Source organism: Trachurus trachurus (genome assembly GCF_905171665.1).
Source record: "Trachurus trachurus genome assembly, chromosome: 7".
NCBI lineage: Eukaryota > Metazoa > Chordata > Actinopteri > Carangiformes > Carangidae > Trachurus > Trachurus trachurus.
The window spans coordinates 29,769,673-29,790,302 of record NC_139901.1 but is presented as its reverse complement, the minus strand read 5'-3'; the positions used below and the strand labels follow the sequence as shown (position 1 = coordinate 29,790,302).

Here is a 20,630-nt window from a genome sequence, read left to right as displayed (position 1 = left end):
CCAAAACCACCGGATCGCTTACTTCTGCTTTAATTATTTGTTTTTAGTTTCATGCTTTTACTTTTATTATATTTATTTCATGAATTGCAGCACTTTCTGTCGAGTCTAATTAGTTTCTTGTTTTATGTGTATGTGTTTGTTTCAATGTCCTGTTCTGATTCTGATTGTTCGATTTCTGTCGCTTGTTTCGACTCTCGACTGCAAAACTAGTTTACCCTTTAGGTATCAATAAAGTCACCTGAACCTGAACCTTTTATTTTATTGGGGGGGACACTTCATGTTTTTCAGAAATTGGGGGAGACATGTCGGCCCCCGTGCCCCTCCCCCATCGGGATCTGCACCCATGCTCCCTCCTCTCCCTCTTCCCTCCGGCCCGTTCCCGTTCCCGTCTCCTCCTCCTCCTCCTCCTCCGTCCTGTTCCAGCCTCTGTCTGCTGGGTGTGAGCCAGCGGCCGGGCAGCACCGCTCCTCCTCTTCCTCCTCTTCCTGCTGCGGCGGCGGCGGAAGCGGCCACGGAAAGGCCTGAGATGCTGGCAGCAGACACGCTACCATCCGATTGGCTGTTTCCAGAGTCTGACTCATCGTCGTCGTCTTTGACTTCGTCTTCCAGCTGCTGCAGGGACAGCGTGGAGGCGGTGGAGGTGAGGAAGGAGAAGGGTCTCCTCTCCACGATGTCCACGCTCGGTAACGGCCTCTTGACGCCTTCACCGCTCTCTGCGTCCTCATCGTCCTCATTCAGCTGTGTCTCTTTGTCATCGCCCCCTGACCTCCTCCGCTGCTCCTCCTCCTCCTCCTCTTCCTCCTCCTCCTTTCCTCTCCTCAGCTCCCTGTACTCCGCTGCCATGTCCCAGTTTTCCTCCTTCGCCTCCTCCTCCCTTATATCTTCTTTGGGTCTGGGAAGCTTTTGGTTTGGACTTGGAATCGGTAAGACGACATTCTCCTCACCTCCTCCGCTCTCTGAATTCACCCTCTCCTCCTCCTCCTTCTCCTTTTCCTCCTCCTTTTCCTCCTCTTCATGCACCTCCACTTCCACCTCCACCTGCACCTCCTTATCCTGAACTTCCACCTTCTTCTTCTCCTCCACAGCAGCTGCCTCCTGCTCTCCCTCCTCCTGCTCTTTCCTCCTTTCCCTCTCCTCACTCCTGCTTTTCCTCTGCCTGCTCCTACTCCTACTCCTCTTCTTCCTCTCCTCCGTCTTGCTCTTTCTTCCCCTCTCTGCTCCTTTTTCCGTGTCACTGTCGTTATAATTCCTGAGGGCGTCTCTGGGTAAACTCTGAGCACCTCCTCTTCTCCTCCTCGTCCTCCTACTGCTGCTTCTGCTTCTGCCTTCGTCTCTGGCTTCTCGAGACTTCTCTCCCAGCTCAGAGACGGGGCTTTGCACACCTGAGCGCCCCCCTCCTTCTGAGGCCGTCCTTCCTCCTCCTCCTCCTCTCCTCCTCCTCCTCCTCTCTTTATCTTTCTCGCGTCCGTCTGAAGACCTGCTTCTCCTCTGCCCGGTGGAGTCTACTGCAGCCAGACCCGGCTCCTTGGGGTGATGCAGGCGGGAGGGGGAGGCGAGTCTGTGCTCACGGCCTGGAAGCACATTATATAGATGATGATGATGGGAGGAAAGATGAGGGGATGATGGAGAAAGGAAGAGAGAAAACAGACTGAATGGGCAGGTAATTGAGAGGAAGAGCACAATCTCAGACAGAGAACATTATGTAACCTGTTATTAAGGAGCTCTGACAGCCACAGTGTTTTTCTTTTTTTCTTTTTGTGGGAGTTTATCTTAGGTTAGATGGTGTAACGACAGATGCTTTTCTATTTTTGCATAACCGTTCATTAGAAATACATCACATATCTCATTATCATATGTTCTCTAATGGTGCAATTATGCAGTTTTCTTTTCTACACTTTGGATTCTGGAGGGGGGGGGGGGGGGGGGGGGGGGGCAGTATATTAGACCCAAAGCATCACTACATTACAGTTTTTTTTTAACGATCGCTATGACCCGTTTTTCAATACTTAAAACACTTTTCAAAACTCTTCACACACTTGGGCTATACAATTAACACATTTCTTGTTCTTTTGACCCAAAAACATAACATTTAACACATTTATGTAACAGTTGTTTTAACTTCTTTTATACACAAGCTGAACCAAGACCAAAACAGTATATTATGTTAACTAGTTAATTTTCAATTGCAGAAAACCTCATGTTCAAAGCCAAAGTGAACAGCAGTTCACATTGTAGACTGAAACAAATGCATGACCTTTATTTTGTTTCATTGCTTTTGAAAAACAGTTAATTGAACTCATGCAAATACATCATCACAGCTGATACTTTTTTTTTCTTTTTACAGTAACAGTAATTCTCTTTTTCTTTTTGTATATTTGACAATAGTGAATGACAGCTACTGTAAATGCTGATTTTTTTCCCTCTTTATTCTAAGTAATTTTCATTTACAGTGTTTACTGCAAATCCTGTCATTTACTGTCTTCTTCTTTCATAAACTTTACATTCTGCAAAGCTGCACTGAGATGGTCGTTCACTTTTTGTACTGAGTGTTACGAAAAAAGGAACAAAATTCATGCCCAACAAATGAAAAATGAAGAGGGGTTAAAAATTTACTACTGTAGGCTACAGCACGAACATCAATTCATGATCAATACAAAAATCTGTCTATTGTAAAACAGTAGAGCTGACACATGTAAAGTGATTCAGTTTGTGTTATTCCATCAGTTGTTCGTGTTTTTTATGACACTGACTACAAGTTTCTGTTGGAAGACAACATGTGTCAGTGTTTTGGTAGATTTGGTGAGTTGTGTTTAGTTACACTGTGTGATTCTGGGCATGAAATTAAAGGTATAATGTGTAGGAATTCCCCCCATCTAGCGGTGCGGTTGCATATCGGAACATATTCTTGATGTTGCATTCACGTGAAATCGGGCAGATGTCAGACAGACAACAGACGCTGCATGTAACAGGATAAACAAGCGTCTATGTAAACAAGTGGTCCGCCAGCATGAGGCAAAACAATACAGGCGTGACAATATGTTGTCATGGTGATGTCGTATCGTTTACCTGACCCACGTTTTACCGTCTTTCTCTGGTGGAGTAAAATGACATCCAACGGCTGTCTGCCTGACTGCACCTGAATGCAACATCAGTGCCTCCGTCCTTCCTCACACTACACAGTGGTGACAGTTTTAACAGGCCGAGCCGACAGCTCCGCTGAGTTTCCGTGGTTACCTACGGTCACGCTGCCACTGAACGTAAAAAATGGCGATGCAACATGGCCGCCTCGGTTCGGTGCGTCGCCCACTTATGTATTTGTAACGACTTGTAACAACTCATTCTAAGATACCAGAAAGCTTTCATTTGTATGCGGCTGTGATTCGACTTCAGTGAAATACGTATTTATGAAAGACATATTTGATTTTTGCTAATAAAAAGCCAAATAAGTTACACACTGGGGCTTTAACTGTTTGGGGAATTGTATGTTTTAAGTGTGTAGTACTGAAAGTATTGTAAAATGGGTCATAGCGATCGTAAAAACAAACTGTAGCCGATAATCAACACTAAGTGAGAATGAGGAGGTCAAACACACAGGTCTGTGTCACTACAAGTGAAGACAGCAGTGGTGAGTGAGCAGAGGAATGTAGAGAGACAGAAAATGGGAGAACTAACAGGAACCATTACCAACCGCGTATTCTCTGTCCGTCCAATGACATAGAAGCAAGGCTCGCCTAGCTTGGAGTTGGTCATACATAGAGACAAACTGGAGAGCTCCACTGAGAGAGAAAGAGAAAGAGAGAGGGAGGAAAAAAAGGAGTGGAGCGGAAAGGAGAGAAATATTTGGGAGAGGAAGCGGGAGAAACCGAGACGAGCCAAATGGAGGAGTGAGGAAAATGTTGTGAAAAAACAAAACAAATATTCAATTAACCAGAAGAATGGAAGGGGATGAAGGAGGGGAAACACCAAGAAGAAAAAGAAAATAGTGAAATAAGTGTTTTAGTCAGAATCAATGATGCAGAAGAAGGAAGAAAATAGATTATACACCCAAGAGAAATGCATCACAAGCAGCGTTTGTTTCTAATGTTTTACAGTTTTTCTCCATTAGTTTGGCAAATTTTTCAAAACAGAAATTACATTCTCAAAACAACATGGCCAACCTCCAAACCACTTGGCAAATGTTCACAACAGAATTCTGTTTCTCAGTCATTTCATCAAATTGCAAATGTCTTCGTACATCTTTGCAAATGATTAACTACAGGTAGCCTCTAGTTAGTGAATAGATGTTGTTGATCTAAACTGCTGATTCTCAGTCTAATGGTCGAACTCTCCAAAACATGTCAGCCTCATTTCATTCTATAAGTCATCACATGTACAATAGTCTGTTCACTTGTCAACATTAGTCAAGAACATACAACCATGAATACCATATATTTATTTACAGTACTGTAGGCTACTTATAATGTGTTTATATTACAGTATATTCTGCTGTATACGTTTTCTTACTCTGATGAATGGAAGTTACTTCACGTGTGAATAAAAATGGCTACCTTTCCTTGGCAGTAGGAGTGCAATGTGTGATGTCAAACCTTATAGGCTACTCTTACCCTAAAATCCTGTTTTTTTGTTTGTTTGTTTTTTTTATTCTATTTTTTAAAGTTTTATACACAATTGTATTCTGTTATCTAGACAAAATAATAAAACTAGTACAGGAACGATTGTGAATGAAGGACTGGGCTCAGACTGAGAGGAGGACATGAGGGACATTTCAATGCTCCTCTGCCATAGTGACAAAACATCTAAACATGTTGACTTGCAGTGCTCACACGATGCCAAAGGGACGACGCATTTTGGGGGAACTGACTATTTATATGAGAAAAGAATTTCGTTTTGACACATGAGTGAACTGTTTTAGGAGAGATATGAGCTTTTTCAATGGTGCCAAATGATCTTAGAGTTTTCAGAATGTAATTTCTGTTTAGAGAAACGAGCCAAACCAACTGAGAAAAACTGTGAACCTCATGGGAGCGTCTTGAATTCACACCCACGTCTCTCGGTCTCACCATAGTCGGGCACGTAGCCGTTCCCTCTCTTGAGCACCAGGTGGATGCGGTGGCCTCCCCGGCGGATCTGCTCCACCGCCTGGCTGTGTGTCATCCCTGCTGTACTGTCGCCGTTGATCTCCACCAGCTGATCGCTCACCTGCGGCAACGAGACGCAGCGAAGCAAAAACACAGCAGCATCCACATCGGGTTAAAGACTGTAATCTGAATCTGAAAGGCGGTCGCTCATTAAAAGCAGCACGACATCGACATCCAGCGACGGTATAAAGAAAATAAAGGTTTGGACTTTGTCACAGCAGGAGGAGCACAGGTGTTACTAATGACATTATAGGATGACGCCCAGCAGCTACAAAACAAAACCAAACAAAACCAAAAGCTGGAGCCTGAGAGTGAAGCAGAAACCACAGATTTTATTATTTACACCTGTGCTACTGTGACATTTCAAGATTTCATTACTTGAAGTGAGGAAACTGGTGCGACCTCGGGCTCCTACCAGAGCTAACATGGTGTTGATGTTGATGTTGGGTGACGACGCACAAACTGGATGTTGGATGTTATACATTTGTAGGCATTTGATCATAAACCAAGTCACTTTAAGGAATTCCTGCAACCTCAAAGAACCTCAAAACTAAACAGAGTAATGGGAGAACTATGTTTTTTCAACCAGAACAGCTTTGGTTATTCTACATAAATCGGTTCCCCAGTTTGTCTCAGTTCTTCTTGCTTTTGGTGGTGATACCAGTTCATATGTACTCATGTGCACCACCAAGAATTAAAATTCACAAAACCCTGATAAAGCATTTATCTGAGTTTTTGGGTCTTTTTTTAAAGGGATAGTTCAACTTTTTGGCAAATTGGCCCATTGCCATAATCCCTATAGTCATAGCAGTAGGTTTGTTACCTTTAATTGTCGGTGCAAGATATTTTTAGAACGGCAGAGCAGGATTTCTTGGTTTCCCTCATCAAACTCATCAAATACACAATCCAACAACTCCAAAACGCTCTAGTGGACAAGTTGTGACCTGCACATTCACCACGCTATGAGATAATAACACAACGTTACCAGACAGAGTTGTTTTAGAGGGAAATTCATGCAAAACCGCTGATGCACGTTCCTGTTGGAGGCAGTTTTTCGGCAAGCAGTCTCTGTATTTGCCTCGAAAATAGCTTGCACCGACTATTAAAGGTAACAAACCTGTACTCCTAAAACTATATTTGCCAATTTGCCAAATATTTAACTATCCCTTTAAAGTTTTCCCTGCCACCAAACATGGTTTCTTACTATGAAAAGGTGGTGATGATGACTGCTGCATGATAAAAACTTCAGCCATCATTGTTTTTACAAGACATGAGGTTATAAATTGGCCCTCAGGCCTCAGCAGAAGAAAAGATGAGATAGAAACAAGACTTAAAACTACTGTAGTGTTGCTTTCTTCTGCTGGAGACAACTCATAGTGATTAAAGGAGTGAAGTTTAATGCTGAATTTACAAAAGTTCTTGTCGACTTGTAAGTGAGCAGCTGTTAATGCTAACGTCAGCTATGCAGCAATAGCAAAACGTAGCTCCATTACCAGTGCTGGTGGGCAAAGCCAGGCTAGCTGTTTCCAGTCTTTGTGCTAAGCTAAGCTTTAAAATAAATAACATTTAAGCTTTACTCTTGTTTCCAGTGGCTCTCACAGCTTGAACTGATTTTTTTTCTAAATCTATCTGTAATAACAGCACATTTTTTTGGCAACAAACACAATGCAGGACAGGTGCATGTTTTTTTTGTTTTTTTTTGTATTTCTAAGTACATGGTACATCACGACAAGGATGCTGTTATTAATCAACCGTGACATCACCATCTGTGCGTTGGAACAAGTGCTGTGAATTAATAATAAATAAAAACATTTACAGGAGTGTACACACCCTCTACAGCAATAACACACTGCAAAAACTCAAAATCCAAGAATATTTGTCTTATTTCTAGTCAAAAATAAACTCATTATACTTAAAATAAGACTCATAACATAAAAAGTAACTTGTTTTTAGACCCTTTTTACTTCTTTCAAGCATATTTTCACTTAAAATAATCTGATAGTGGGGCAAGTTTTTCTTTCTTGTTACAAGCACAAAAAACTTGCTTTCACTGGCAGATTATTCTACTTATTTCAAGTGAAAATTAGTTTGAAACAAGTGAAAATTATCTAAAAACAAGTACATTTTTAGGTGGTGAGTCGTATGTGAGTGGAAAGAGATTAGTTTTGACTAGAAATTAGACATTTTGACAAGAAATAAGACAAATATTCTTGGAAAGATTTTGAGTTTTTGCAGTGCACTTCGATAAAATAAGATGAGGATTACAGTTAACAACAAACACACCTGCATCTTGTGGCTCTGTGAGGCCGGCCCCCCCTCCATCAGCCCCAGGACGTAGAGGCCCATGTTGTACTCGCTGCCGCCTCGGAGGCTGAAGCCGAAGCCCGAGGGGCCGCGGTCCAGGTCCACGCTGTAATACCTGGAGTCACGCTGTGAGACGGAGACAGAGAGTCAGAGGGAGGACGGACCATCGTCACTGCACTTTACAGTTAGTATATCATACACTGATGATGGTGATGATCGCACCTTTGGACGTGACCTCTGACCTTTTCTGCTTCTGTGACTGGGGTCAAAGTCATTTGCTTCTGAAAGGCTAGAAGTGTCTGGAAGAGATGAAGTTGGAGATTAGATTAATGGATAAATTAAGATCTACAGTATATCTATAAGGGACCATATCACACCAGTGTTGGCCTCGCTACATTCAAATTACATACTGATACATGATACATATTGAATGATACATACTGTCAAATTTAGGATTGATTTTAAGATTTTATTGTATGTTACGTTTTATTGTCTTAAATGGCCTAGCCCCACCCTATTTCTGCGACCTTTTAAGCTTTCAAATTCAAACTACAGCCAGAGTAACAAGATCATCACATCAGTTTCTCCTAGAGGTTCCTAGATCGAGATGCAAAAGTAAAGGTGGCAGCACCCAGGCTCTGGAATAAGCTTCCTACGCATATAAAAACTGCTGAAGATGTCCATCAATTTAAGTCTTCGCTCAAGACCTACCTATTCTCTTTGGCCTTCAACACGGGTTAAATACGGGAAACTCAGTTATGTATGCTTGTGGGACTGTTTATTTGTGTATGTGCATGTGGAATTGGAGTCTGAATGTGTTTGAACTGATATTATGTGTCTGATATGACTTGTACAGCTCTTTGGTTAAAGCAGAAGTAAGCGATATTTTTGTGTTAATATAAGTCTTAAAAAGTTATATCTTCCGACAGCAATCACTTACATAGAGTGTTTGGACTGAAACACGGGTCTGTCAGTCCCTCTGCTCTGCTCTGAGCCGAGGAGAAAACTTTTCTCGTATCCTACAATTTTTATCCAATGAGGAGAGAGAACGGCATGCAGGGCTGTGTGTGCAGCCAAGGGATGCGCCTGAATGTGGCGACGTAGGGACGAGGACTGTTATGGTGCGTTCAAGGCAACTCGTAACTCGTGTTTTTCCGACCTGTGAAGTCATACCAGTTCGATCTGGTACGAGTTCACGGGTCGGAAGTTACGAGTGGCCGTTATAGTGACTTTCACAGGTAAAACAGGTCGGAAAAACACGAGTGGGTTGCCTGGAACGCTACAAAGTCGTAAGTTGTGACTTGAAGCTGTAATTTACGGTTTCAAAAGCCTGCCTGGAACGCAGCATCAGCCAAAACGACCGTATCGCTTACTTCTGCTTTAATAACGGTTATTTTTAAATGTGCTATATAAATAAAGATCTGAGTGTAATAGTTTGTGTTGTATTGTTGTGGTAGTTTTTTTTTGGTTTATTTTTGTGAGTGGTTATTTCCGACTTTTTGTTTGTTACTTGTTTTTGTTTTGTTGTCAGTGTCTGTTTTTGTTTTGAGGGTATACTGTATATTTGGATATTATTTTGGTTCTCTGGTTGCTGTGAATGGGACCAGCCCCCATTTAGGACTGGAAACTTGTGATATGAAGTGTTTTGCTTTTCTAACAATTTTATTTTCTCTATGTTGTCAAGTTTGTTTTAATGTGTGTTCTGTTTGATTTATTCTGATTTATCCTGTGTGAGGGAACATGAGATGTGGGGGTTTGAGTTCTATGTATACTTCATAAGCTGTTGATCAAAATATGAAAAAAAATATAATACAAAAGACAAGATCAAGTGTTTCAGTGTGTTTGATGTTTAACACTATGCTTACAGGTGCTTGGACGGGGGACGATAGTGAGCCGTAGCGTGTTTCCAACCCGGCGCAGTATCTGAGCGAGTTCCCGATGAGGCAGAGTCACCACCGACCGTCCCTCCACCGCCTCCAGTCGGTCTCCGGGGCGGATCTGGCCGCTCTTGGCTGCCGGGCTGCCGCGACGCACCGTCACGAACCGGTGAGGGAGAAGAGAAGCAGCTGAGGAGAGAACAACAACAAAAAACACATTAAACAGTCACTTAATCCCACTTTAAACAACTTGTTGTCCTTCTGGGTCAAATTGACCCAATCCTTTTTTCCTTCCTTCCTTCCTTCCTTCCTTCCTTCCTTCCTTCCTTCCTTCCTTCCTTCCTTCCTTCCTTCCTTCCTTCCTTCCTTCCCATCGTCCTTACTTCTCCTTCCTCTTTTGATCCAACTGACCTGATCTGTTCCCTATATACCTCCATCTTTCTTTCCTTCCCTTTTCCATTCCTTCTTACTTCCCTTCTTCCTTCTTCTTCCTTCCTTGAACAAATCTGTTCCTTCCCTCCAACTTTCTTTACTTCCCTTTTCCCTTCCTTCTTTCCACAATCCTTTTTCCCTCCCTTCCTTCCTTCCTTCCTTCCCTTCGTCCTTACTTCTTCCTTCCTTTTTGACTCAATTGACCCAATCTGTTCCTTCCCTCCTTCTATCTTTACTTCCCTTTTCCCTTCCTTCTTTTTCTATAATAATTTTCCCCTCCCTTCCTTCCTTCTTCCTTGAACGAAGCTGTTCCCTCCTGCCGTCTTTCTTTCCTTCCTTCTTTCCACAATCCTTTTTCCCTCCCTTCCTTTATTCCTTCCTTCCCTTCGTCCTTACTTCTTTTTTCTTTTTGACTCAATTGACCCATTCTGTTCCTTCCCTCCTTCTATCTTTCCTTCCTTTTTCCCTTCCTTCTTTCCTCCTATCTTTCCCTTTGTCCTTCCTTCCTTCCTTCTTTCTTTCTTTCCCTTCGTCCTTCCTTCCTTCCTTCCTTGACCCAGGAGGACAATAGGAGGGTTTTAAACAACTTGTTGCTCGTTACAGACGTTACAGTCGTTGGCGCTGGACTCAACGCAGCCCCCAAAAAACTTTGCTTTTAACTGAAGGCGGTGATTAATAACAGGGGTCAAATGTAGATTAATTTAAAAGCAGGGAGATTTATCTCACTTGTCCGTGTGCCAGACTTCCTAAAACAAGCTGTAATTAAGCTCTGGATTGTTTTTGGCAGGATTTACTTTATAAATTAGTTCCCACAGACACTTTTCTCTTGTACCTCCCCCCCATCGTCTCCTTGTAACTTCTCTCCTCTTCTCTTTCATCTTCCCATCCATCAACCTATCCCCTCTCCATCTGCTTATACAGACACGCTGTCAGGCTAACAGTTGTTCGCCGCTCAATAATTTGTCTTCCTCCTCAGCGGCGAACCGTCACGGAGCTCGCAATATTTCCTGCAATATTGTCCTGTCCTGAATCTGTCAAACTCCACGCAGCAACAGACTTTAGATGTTTACACTTTGGGTTTATACAGCGTCAGTGAGTCCCACACTCAGATCCCCCCAAAACTTGCAAACTGTCTGCACTGGTACGCCACTGGAATACAAAACAACTGAACACACACATAAAAACACACACACACACGGACAGTTATAGTTGCTGGCAGCACAAAATATATTTTCCTCTGTGTGGGAAAGTGCTGGCTGTTCCTCTCCCTCTGCCTCTGCACCGATCGCACCAAGAGAACACAGCACATATATAATAACTCCTAGAGAGGCCGGCGGGGTGTGAAGCAGATTCTGAAATCCTTTTTGAAAACGAGGAGAAGCAACAAAACAACAATGTGAGGAGGAAGAACCAGCCTCATCATCAACTCACCTTCTGCACAAAGAGATTGCTCACAGTTAAAGGAGAATTCCGGTCATTGTTGACCCCTAAATCGTTGTCCTGATGGTCACCCAGTGTTGGGGGGAGCAAAAAGCGCGACTAAAATTGATGCAGGCAAACCGGAGTTACACCATGGCTACCCGGCGCTATGGGATAGCCACAACGCTAACCTATAGGGGCAATTCTTTCAACCACAACAAACACTCAGAAAACAATCAAATATCTATGGTACATGACTGGAATCCTTAGAGACACCACTGAACTCATATAGTGTACAGTATAAACAGTATAAACTTTGTGTTTTTGCATGTAGTCACTCACCTCAGATAGCCGAACTCTGAAACATCCTGGAAAGACATTACTATCCTGTCCAATTCCAATTCTATTTTTCATCCCTACCCCTAGCCCTTAACCCTTGCCCCTTGAAACGGAGCTACAAGGGGTAGGGGTTGAAAGTCAACCCCTTCAACAATCACATACGTCATCAGTAGTCTCTGCTGGCTTTCACATAAGCAGACGTGACAAACTTTTGCCACAAATCCTGTATTCAAAACCATGTTAACTTAATGTAAATGTGGTGATTTCTGTACGTAGGCTACAGAGCCCAGAGGCAGTGCTGCTCCTCTGTCCAATACACACATGAACATTCACTTTTAATTCAAACAAACTAATGCGACTGCCACAATTGTTACATTTCATTAATAAGACCATCATTTATCTCCTAAAAAGAATGTACGTAACTACCCGGCGGTAAACCTTTAAAAACCTGCGGGTAAGTTAATTAGCGATCGTCTTTTCCCCCGGGATGACGACGTCTATCTTCCTGTATCTTAGTAAACTCCCTATTACTCTCCCCATGACCCCAGTGAGGGGATGCTGTGCCGTACCACGCTGTGCCGAGCCGTGCTGTGACAGCTGGCCCCTCCAGAGTCTTGCCAGTGGCCTTATGTAACCCATCAGGCAGCATAAACACTCTGAGACTCTCATTCAGCCGAGGTAGCTACACGCCTGTCCCCTCAGTCTACACCTAGAAAATATATAAAATAGCAGCCTTACGTATATTGTCTTAAGGGGAGACACTACAGGTGAATAGGGTAACATTTTTAAATAACACATATCACCATGAAACTTCCCAAGTTCATCACTTACATTAAGACAAATATTTTTCGTATTACAAGTTTTGTCAAATTTTATGTTTAAATATGTAAATGAGGCAATATCTGATGAAATATGCGCTAATTTGCATACATTTCCAGAACCAAAATCTGAAAAATGGATGAGGCCACTTTCAAAATTCTTGTTGTATTTTGTTGACATGTTAGAGTCAGAAGTTTTTACAGAGGGGATTTTGGATATCTCTTTTTATCACTTTGTAATTGAGAAAATACTGTCACCAGCCCCCAAAAAATTCAATTTCGCCATGTTTTTAGGAATAAAATGTTATATAAATCAGGCTGTGAATGATATATCAACAATCCCCTCTGTAAAAACCTTCAGAAAACTGGAAAGTTTGGTGTCTGTAAGTGCTGCTGAAGTGGAGATTTCTAGCTCAGAGTCTGAGGAAAAACTCATTTTGACTGTAAAATTCCATAAATTGTTACATGTAAATCGTACTTTTACGATTGGTTGCGGATACGGATGAGATGACAATTTTTGGAGCCTATATAATTGTTCAGGAGAGAGAGAGAGCTTTACAATGATACCTGACATGACATGGGTCAGATAACAAGCACAGCACAGTATGTCACAGTAGTTAACTTTTGGCAAAATTAGGAGAAAACTACTTAAGAAAGAGACAAAATGAAGTAAAATAACCTCCTTAATGTGGATTTTCTACCATTTCTTTTGACTTTTCTGAAAGAATACATGTTAAGGAAGAAAAACAGCCCAAAATCTCAAAATTTATCAGTGCATGAAAAACAGTGTTTTTGCCTGTAGTGTCTTGCAGTCCGGATGTGATATAAGATGAAGTGTGTGTGTCACGTTGAGGGACGATGATCCCGTTAAAAGGTACAGCCTATGATTCAGAGCCCAGAGACACATCTCCAATCTGTCTGGACTCTGGACGTAATCTGGGTGACCCGGGATAGAAACGGCAATCAGGTCAAATCAAAGCCAAGGCAGCTTTTTGCAAATAGTCTTCTTATCATGCATAATACATCAGTCAGTCGCACATCAACGCTCGCCAAAACACATGAATACGTGAGAAACGGCCACGCACGCACATTTACACACACACACAGTGACTCACACACGCAGAGGGATTGGGACAGATGTACTCAGCCGCACATGCACGAACCAAACACACACACACACACACACACACACACACACACACACACACACACACACACACAGATGCATCCAAATGGACTGCTGCTTTATATCGTAGTGTCTTTTCCTCTGGCTCTCCATGTTCTCCTGTCCAGAGTAATCCCACTGCGGTATGCCCAGCAGCCAGCCAGCCAGCCTGTGACGCGCTGCACTGATCACTGCTCCACAGTCGTAGATGCCCCCCACACACCCCTCCTTCTCCTCCCCCCGCCATCGTAAAATCCCCCCTCTGCAGCCCAGATGCAACGGCCCGTGCAGACATCCCCACAGCAGCAGCAGCAGCAGCAGCAGCATGCAGATGTCTACTACTACATGTCAGGGAGAGAAAGACAGACAGAGACACTGTTGATCTGTGGCAGGATCATTCACACTGAATCTGACAAATCTATTCACGTGTCACACACTAATGGCTATAATACACAGACCATTATCAGATCACGTCAAGTGCTGCTTTAAGCCTGGCTGGGAATAAAAAAAATAAATAAAAATAGATTTAAAAAAAAAGAAAACACATTTTATTCTCTCTCATCTCTTATTGTCAAAAAAACCCAAAACAAACACATCTGTCATCACTCACTGCATCAGTTCAGAGACATGTGAGCTAGTGCAGCTAACTTTCATGCAGTCAACACACCTGACCGACGACGAGCAAACTTCAGAGAGCAACACACAATCTAAATCTAAAAACCTCTCACTCGTGCACAAAGATAGATGAACAGGAAAGGAAACACTGCAGCAAAACCACCAACCGACCGACCTGCCTGTTTATGGTAAACAGTAACACAAATATATTTTTAAAAAAGCATGGAGCTAATAATTACGTTTGGACTCCTTCACAGTTTTCAAAGCAGACTGTAGTCTCTCCAGCATGGCTCTTTCATTAGTAGATTTTTTTTTAAAAATGAAGAAAAAAATAATAAAAATGATGAGGAAAAAAAAAAAAAAAGGTCCTATATCCCGTTTCAGGAGGATTGTTGAAGGTGCTGAGTTCACATGTGACGGACAACGGGAGCTAAAAACACAGGTTGGCCGCCCGTCGCCTCTGTTGCTCCTCTGCGAGGGAAATGCTCATCGTAGCATTTCTCTTAGGCATTCACAGAGCGATGGGGAGAGTGGGAGGCGGGAGAGAGAGAGAGAGAGAGAGGGAGGGAAATAGAGAGAGAGGGAGAGAGGGAGAGAGGGAGAGTTTTAATCTTTTGAAAAACCAGACCGGACGGTTTTACTGCAGAGTAAAAGGAGAGTGAGTGAGAGAGAGAAGGAGGGAGAGGAGAGTAGAGGAGAGGAGTGGGCGGGAGCTCGCGAGGGAAGAGGGATGTGGAGAGAGAGAAAGGCTGAGAGTAGAGGAGGAGAAGAGAAGGAGAGAGGGATGGGAAGAGAAAAGGATAAGAGGAGAGGAAAAGAAGGGAGATATGAAGAGACAAAGGGGACGTGTGAAATGAAGAGGGAGCGCAGGGACATGATGGAGGTGGAGGTTTGAGAGAGGGAGGGAGGGAGGGAGGGAGCGAGGGAAGGAGGGAGGGAGGGAGGGAAGGAGGAGTCTCTGTACTGCGGACTCAGGTGCACAGATAACCTTAATCTCACCATGAAAACATAAATGTTGTGTTCGCCGGGGCCATAAAGCAAATTGAACCGCATCAAAACGCAAGAGCGAAGCCAATGTAAGACATGAGGAGAGGAGGAGAGGAGGAGAGGAGGAGAGGAGGAGGAGGGGGGGTGATACATCACATCATAGGGATGGTGCAGCTCTCCTGTATTCACTACCGGATGTGTTTATGTCCCTGACAGAACATAAACAAACTACAACAACGTTCAGTCGGATCAGAGTGAGCAGAGACTTTTAAAGGGATAGTTCAACATTTTTTTAGCAAATTGGCCCATTGCCATAATCCCTATAGTCATAGCAGTAGGTTTGTTACCTTTAATTGTCAGTGCAAGCTATTTTTAGAACGGCGGAGCAGAGCGGCGAGCTGCTCAGAGCTACGCTACGGAGGCTCATGGGATTTGAGAGTTGTTTTAGTGGTAAATGCAGAGACTGCTTGATGAAAAACTGAAACCTGAAAGCAACGCACATCAGTGGTTTTGCATGAATTTCCCTCTAAAACAACTCTGTGTGGTAACGTTGTGTTATTATCTCATAGCGTGGTGAATGTGCAGGTCACAACTTGTCCACCAGAGCGTTTTGGAGTTGTTGGATTGTGTATTTGATGAGTTTGATGAAGGAAACCAAGAAATCCCATTAGCCTCCGTAGCGTAGCTCTGAGCAGCTCGCAGGCGGCTCTGCTCCGCCGTTCTAAAAACAGCTTGCACCAACAATTAAAGGTAACAAACCTACTGCTATGACTATAGGGATTATGGCAATGGGCCAATTTGCCAAAATGTTGAACTATCCCTTTACTTTACTATAGACATCACAGCGTCATGCTGAATTAAATCTAGACACTTTATAAAACCTTCAACCTGTAATAATTTGTTTTCTCGTCGTTTCGCACAGGTGAGAAGATCAATACCAATTCCATTCTCGTATCTGTGCTGTTATTATTATGTTTTGTTTGTTTTAATCAATACAAAAACACAGAAGCGTAAAAATGACTCATAGTTTTTCAGAGGAGAGAGTTTGTTGTTACCTTTATGCTGGGCTAAGATAACAGTGTCATATTTACACAGCGCACAATCGCATCAGTCCTCTCATCTAACTCTTGGCAGGAAAGCAAACAAGCACATTTCCCCCAAATGCACAACTGTTTATTCAGTGAGTTTGCCCGTCGGGTGTTGAGCCCAAGGATGATCGATCACATAATGAGGAAAATATCGTCCCCTGAGGCAGAGGAACAAAGGTGGAAATGTGTTTTTTAAAAGCAAAGTAAGGTGTTGCAAGATGCAGCATCATTAATAAACGGCTTCCACAGACTCTGAAGTCTCCCAGTTTGAATTTTGTAAAATGGCTAATTAACAAAATCCTTCTCTGACTGACTGTGTGAAGTGAACCCGTCGGCTTCTCCGATCGTCAGGTAGAGAGGATGATAACTGCTCCCAACAACATCCTACAGTTACTGTGTACTAACTAAGTGCTGCTCATATTGTTTTGTTTTACTGGTTCTGCAGATGCTTTATTGAATTAATCAGATGCAGATGGGCTCTGATGAGATCCAGATGTTGTGTGGATGTTTTCTTAATCTTTTCTAAATTGAAACCGAATGCTGCGGCCACAAAAACAAACAAACACCCAAAGGGCCTTGTGGGAAGTCTGTTTTGCATTTTAAATATCTTTGCAGAAAATGAGTCCATAATAAGTTAGTTAAAGGACAATTCCGGGCAAATTCAACTCGGGGCTGTATGTTCCTAACATTTTAGGTCTAAAAGAAGGAATCTGAAGATTTTCAGTTTAATTGCTCCTGTTTTGCGGTACACTGCAAAAACTCAAACTCTTACCAAGAATATTTATCTAATTTCTAGTCAAAACAATCTCATTCTACTTAAAATAAGACTCATCACATAAAAAGCAGCTTATTTTTAGACACTTTTTACTTCTTTCAAGCAAATTTTCGCTTGAAATAAGTAGAAAAATCTGATAGTGGAGCAAGTTTTTCTTTCTTATTACAAGCACAAAAAACCTGCTTTCATTGGCAGAAGAAGAGGGTGAACAATGCATCATGACTCATCGTGTGGCTTGTGGCCATGGTGACCACTCTTTAATCTGTAATTAGCTAATGGTGCATCTGTGCACAAGGGCGTCCAGATCAAGCGCACCCCCCCCCCCCCCCCCCACCGGGCAGGTAACCAAATGGTTTTTGTTGAGCCAGAGAAGTTCAACTCCAGCTTTATTTAAAGATTCATAGAGAGGATAATAAAAAGAAAAATGCAGTTTTATAAACCGAACACACGAATCACAGTTCATGAGTTTTCTGGCTCTCACCTTTCCCGTTCTCCACATCCTGAGAGGCGATGACGAAGCCGAAGCCCTCTCCGGGTTTCCTCCTCAGCTCCACGTCGAACCCTCGCAGCGGCCGGGTTTGACCACCACCGCCACCGCCACCACCACCTTCCCTCTGTGCACCCGAGTCCGGAGCGGTGACGCCGGCCGCCTCGTCCTCCAGCCCCGTGTTGATCCAGTCCTTGGGCTCCATCGTCAGGGTGACGGGGATCGACTCCAAGAAGCTGGTGCTCTGGATGAGAGAGGAGCGCGCCGGGACCGGGGAGGGGGGCGTGCTGAGGGAGGCGCGGGGCACGGGCAGCGCCTCCGGGAGCAGCAGCGAGGAGTCGTCGGAGCCAACAGGTGGGGGAGGGGGCCGGAGGAGAGGCGGGGGGAGTCTCCGGAGAGAGCCGGGGGAGGGGGGCGGATGATAGACGCCTAAATGATGGAGAGAGAGAGAGAGAAAATAAACTGAATCAGAATCAGTGCACACTCTGGTTTTGCTTCATCCTTTTGTACTTAAATATAAACATACATACAGAATAAGGACAACAACTACAAAAACAACTGAACAATAACAAAACAGGTTCACACTCTTTTCTTGAAATCGTTTTCCAGGACTTTTCTAGGACATTTTCGGCTGTTACAGTCTGACAGACATGTTATCACACCATACACCAGTGGTTCTGAAACTCTTTTACATCAAGGACCCCTAAATTTACGGACCCCCATTGCACAGAATTTTGAAACAAACACCAGAAATACACAAATATTTGTTCTGAGACTGAATAATGTTACTTTCTTAGTAAATGTATGTTCAAATTAGGGTCATTGGTGTTAATTTTTTTGAAAATGTAGTTAAATTTCTGGAAAAAAGAAAGTAAAAAAAAAGAAAAAATGGTAAAATTTCTCTTTAAAAAAGTTTTTAAAAAAAATCTAAATTATAAAAAGCTGGTGAAATTTATTGGAAAAAAAGTTTTAAAAATTCTAGAAAACAAAGGTAAAATTTCTAAAAAAAAAAAAGTTTAAAAATGTCAAGAAAAAAGTGGTAAAATGTCTCAAAAAAAGTGATAAAATTCAGAGAAAAAGTCGGGGACCCCCTTGAACCCTCTCAAGGACCAATGAGGGTCCCCAGACCCGACTTTGAGAACCACCGCACTACTACATCCCCCGTCCTATTCATGCTTCGGAGAAGAGTTCTTTTCCACAGTTGTACCTTATTTGTATTTGTAGATGTGCAGTCTGTGGCTCTAACCTATGAAACCATCTCTTACATGCTTAGAAGTTGTATGATAACTTCTGATCAACTCAGAGTCGCTAGTTTTCTCTCTTTTCTCTTTTTCTCTGTCAAAGTCAAATAGAAGAACTCTGGTAGCTGATGTCAACTCAAGCTTTTCCAGGACATTTTATTTTTATTTTTTTCTCATTTTCAATGTGTTTTCCATGACTGGAAAACTGGTCAACCATTTTCCAGGTTCTCAAGGACACGCAAAACTCATTTACCTCCTCTGTAAACCAGTAAGACGACTTCTCCCTGTTTGGTGTGTTCTTGGAGAACTGTTTGCACCTGAGAACAAACGAACAAACGAACAACAGTGAATGCATCATCATCAGTTCTCATTACTTGTTTTCATATTTTCCTCTCCTCTCTCCTCCCTCCTATCAATCAATTAATTTACCTGTGCAAAGCTCAGACTCTGGACGTCGGCTCCGTTGATCTTGACGATGGCGTCGCCCGGCTGCAGAGCGTTGCACTGCTTCCTGTCCCACACTCTCTTCACCACCGTCGTCATGCCGCCCGCGCCGCCGCCGCCGGCCGCCACGCTGAAGCCGAGGCCTCTGTCGCCTTCGATCTGGGCCAACGCCACCGGCACCAGCTCCCCTCCTCCTCCTCCTCCTCCTCCTCCTCCTCCTCCTCCTCCTCCTCCTCCCCCTCCTCCCCCTCCTCCTCCTCCTCCTCCTCCTCCTCCCCCACCGCTGCCGCCAACGCTCATCGCCCCGGGAGACGACACGCTGCTGGGGCTGGCAGTGGGGCTGGTGTTGCCATGGAAGCCGTTGAAGATGCGGTGATTGTGTTGATGTTGTTGTTGGTGTTGTTGGTGATGGAGGAGGTGGTGGTGGTGGTGGTCCGGGCTGGGTGGGGGTCTGAGGTGTGAGGTCTGTGGAGCGAAGAGGCGTGAGTGGGCGCTGCTGCGGGGGGGGCCGCCGCCGCCGGGCGAGGACGACGGTCTCCGGGGCGACTGAGGCAGCGGCAGCCGCGACCCCGACAGCGTGCAGGTGGACAGGTCGCTCTCCGACGACTTGGACGTGCCGTAGCGCAGCGGGTGGGGGTGGGGGGGCGCCGAGAGGGAGTTGTTGTTGTGGTTACGGATCATTGAAGCTCTGGTGAAGAAGAAGAAGAAGAAGAAGAAGAAGAAGAAGAAGAAGAAGAAGAAGAAGAAGAAGAAGAAGAAGAAGAAGAAGAAGAAGAAGAGGAAGAGGAAAATCATTTGATACATGGAAATAAAGATTATTTTCATTATTGATGAATCAGCCCCTTTTTCTGGTTGATAAATGCTAAAAATAAAGTTTTAATCACAATGGACTAGAGTGCAAAGACTGCTTAAAGGCCCCATGCTGTGCACTTTTCTCTGGGTTTATTTACCTGCTGATATCCCTAACAAGATGTATCATTGGTTTTGAGTACCTGTGATCTGCTTAATATCGTTTCTACTGCCCCTTTCTGTTGCCTCTTTCTGGAGCTCTAGCAGGCACAGGTCATTTGGCCAATCAGAAGAGAGAATGAGAACCTCTCTTCTGATTGGCTGACTGTTTTTGAGCGGCATGTGGTCGGGCCAATCACAGGCAAGTAACTGAAACCTAAGCTGCATTCATAAAAATTGAAAAAAAAAAAACTGGTCACGGTGGGCGGAGTTACCTTGTGTGTGACATCACAGAAAGGAGGAAGTGCTATCTGCTCGTCTTAAAGAGAATGTTCCTACAAATGGGCGGTGTGTGTTTCTCCGTTTATGACCAGTTTGATGCATGGGGCAGTATATACGTGGCCCAGAGACCTCCCCAAGCACGACAAAATAACCAAAATCACATTTTTCATGCCATGGGGCCTTTAAAGTTAAAAGTGGTTGTTTTTTTTATCATGTAATTCACTTTTTTTTTGTCAAAGAAGCAACACATTTAACAGTAAATTACTAAAAC

The 20,630-nt window shown here is 43.5% G+C and overlaps 1 protein-coding gene across 1 annotated transcript in view; it reads right to left on the bottom strand.

Moving 5' to 3' along the window:
* Positions 1-20,630, bottom strand: part of magixb (MAGI family member, X-linked b) — a gene marked incomplete at both ends in the record, with an annotated part of 69,282 nt that overhangs the window by 6,764 nt on the left and 41,888 nt on the right. The window contains 12 exons of the mRNA XM_083974671.1: positions 342-713; positions 1,308-1,524; positions 3,685-3,776; positions 5,061-5,199; positions 7,422-7,568; positions 7,665-7,741; positions 9,308-9,508; positions 17,439-17,873; positions 18,939-19,002; positions 19,115-19,342; positions 19,424-19,507; positions 19,550-19,817. Of these exons, the coding sequence (XP_083830797.1) occupies positions 342-713; positions 1,308-1,524; positions 3,685-3,776; positions 5,061-5,199; positions 7,422-7,568; positions 7,665-7,741; positions 9,308-9,508; positions 17,439-17,873; positions 18,939-19,002; positions 19,115-19,342; positions 19,424-19,507; positions 19,550-19,817 (2,324 nt within the window). The remainder of the gene's footprint in view (positions 1-341; positions 714-1,307; positions 1,525-3,684; positions 3,777-5,060; positions 5,200-7,421; positions 7,569-7,664; positions 7,742-9,307; positions 9,509-17,438; positions 17,874-18,938; positions 19,003-19,114; positions 19,343-19,423; positions 19,508-19,549; positions 19,818-20,630) is intronic.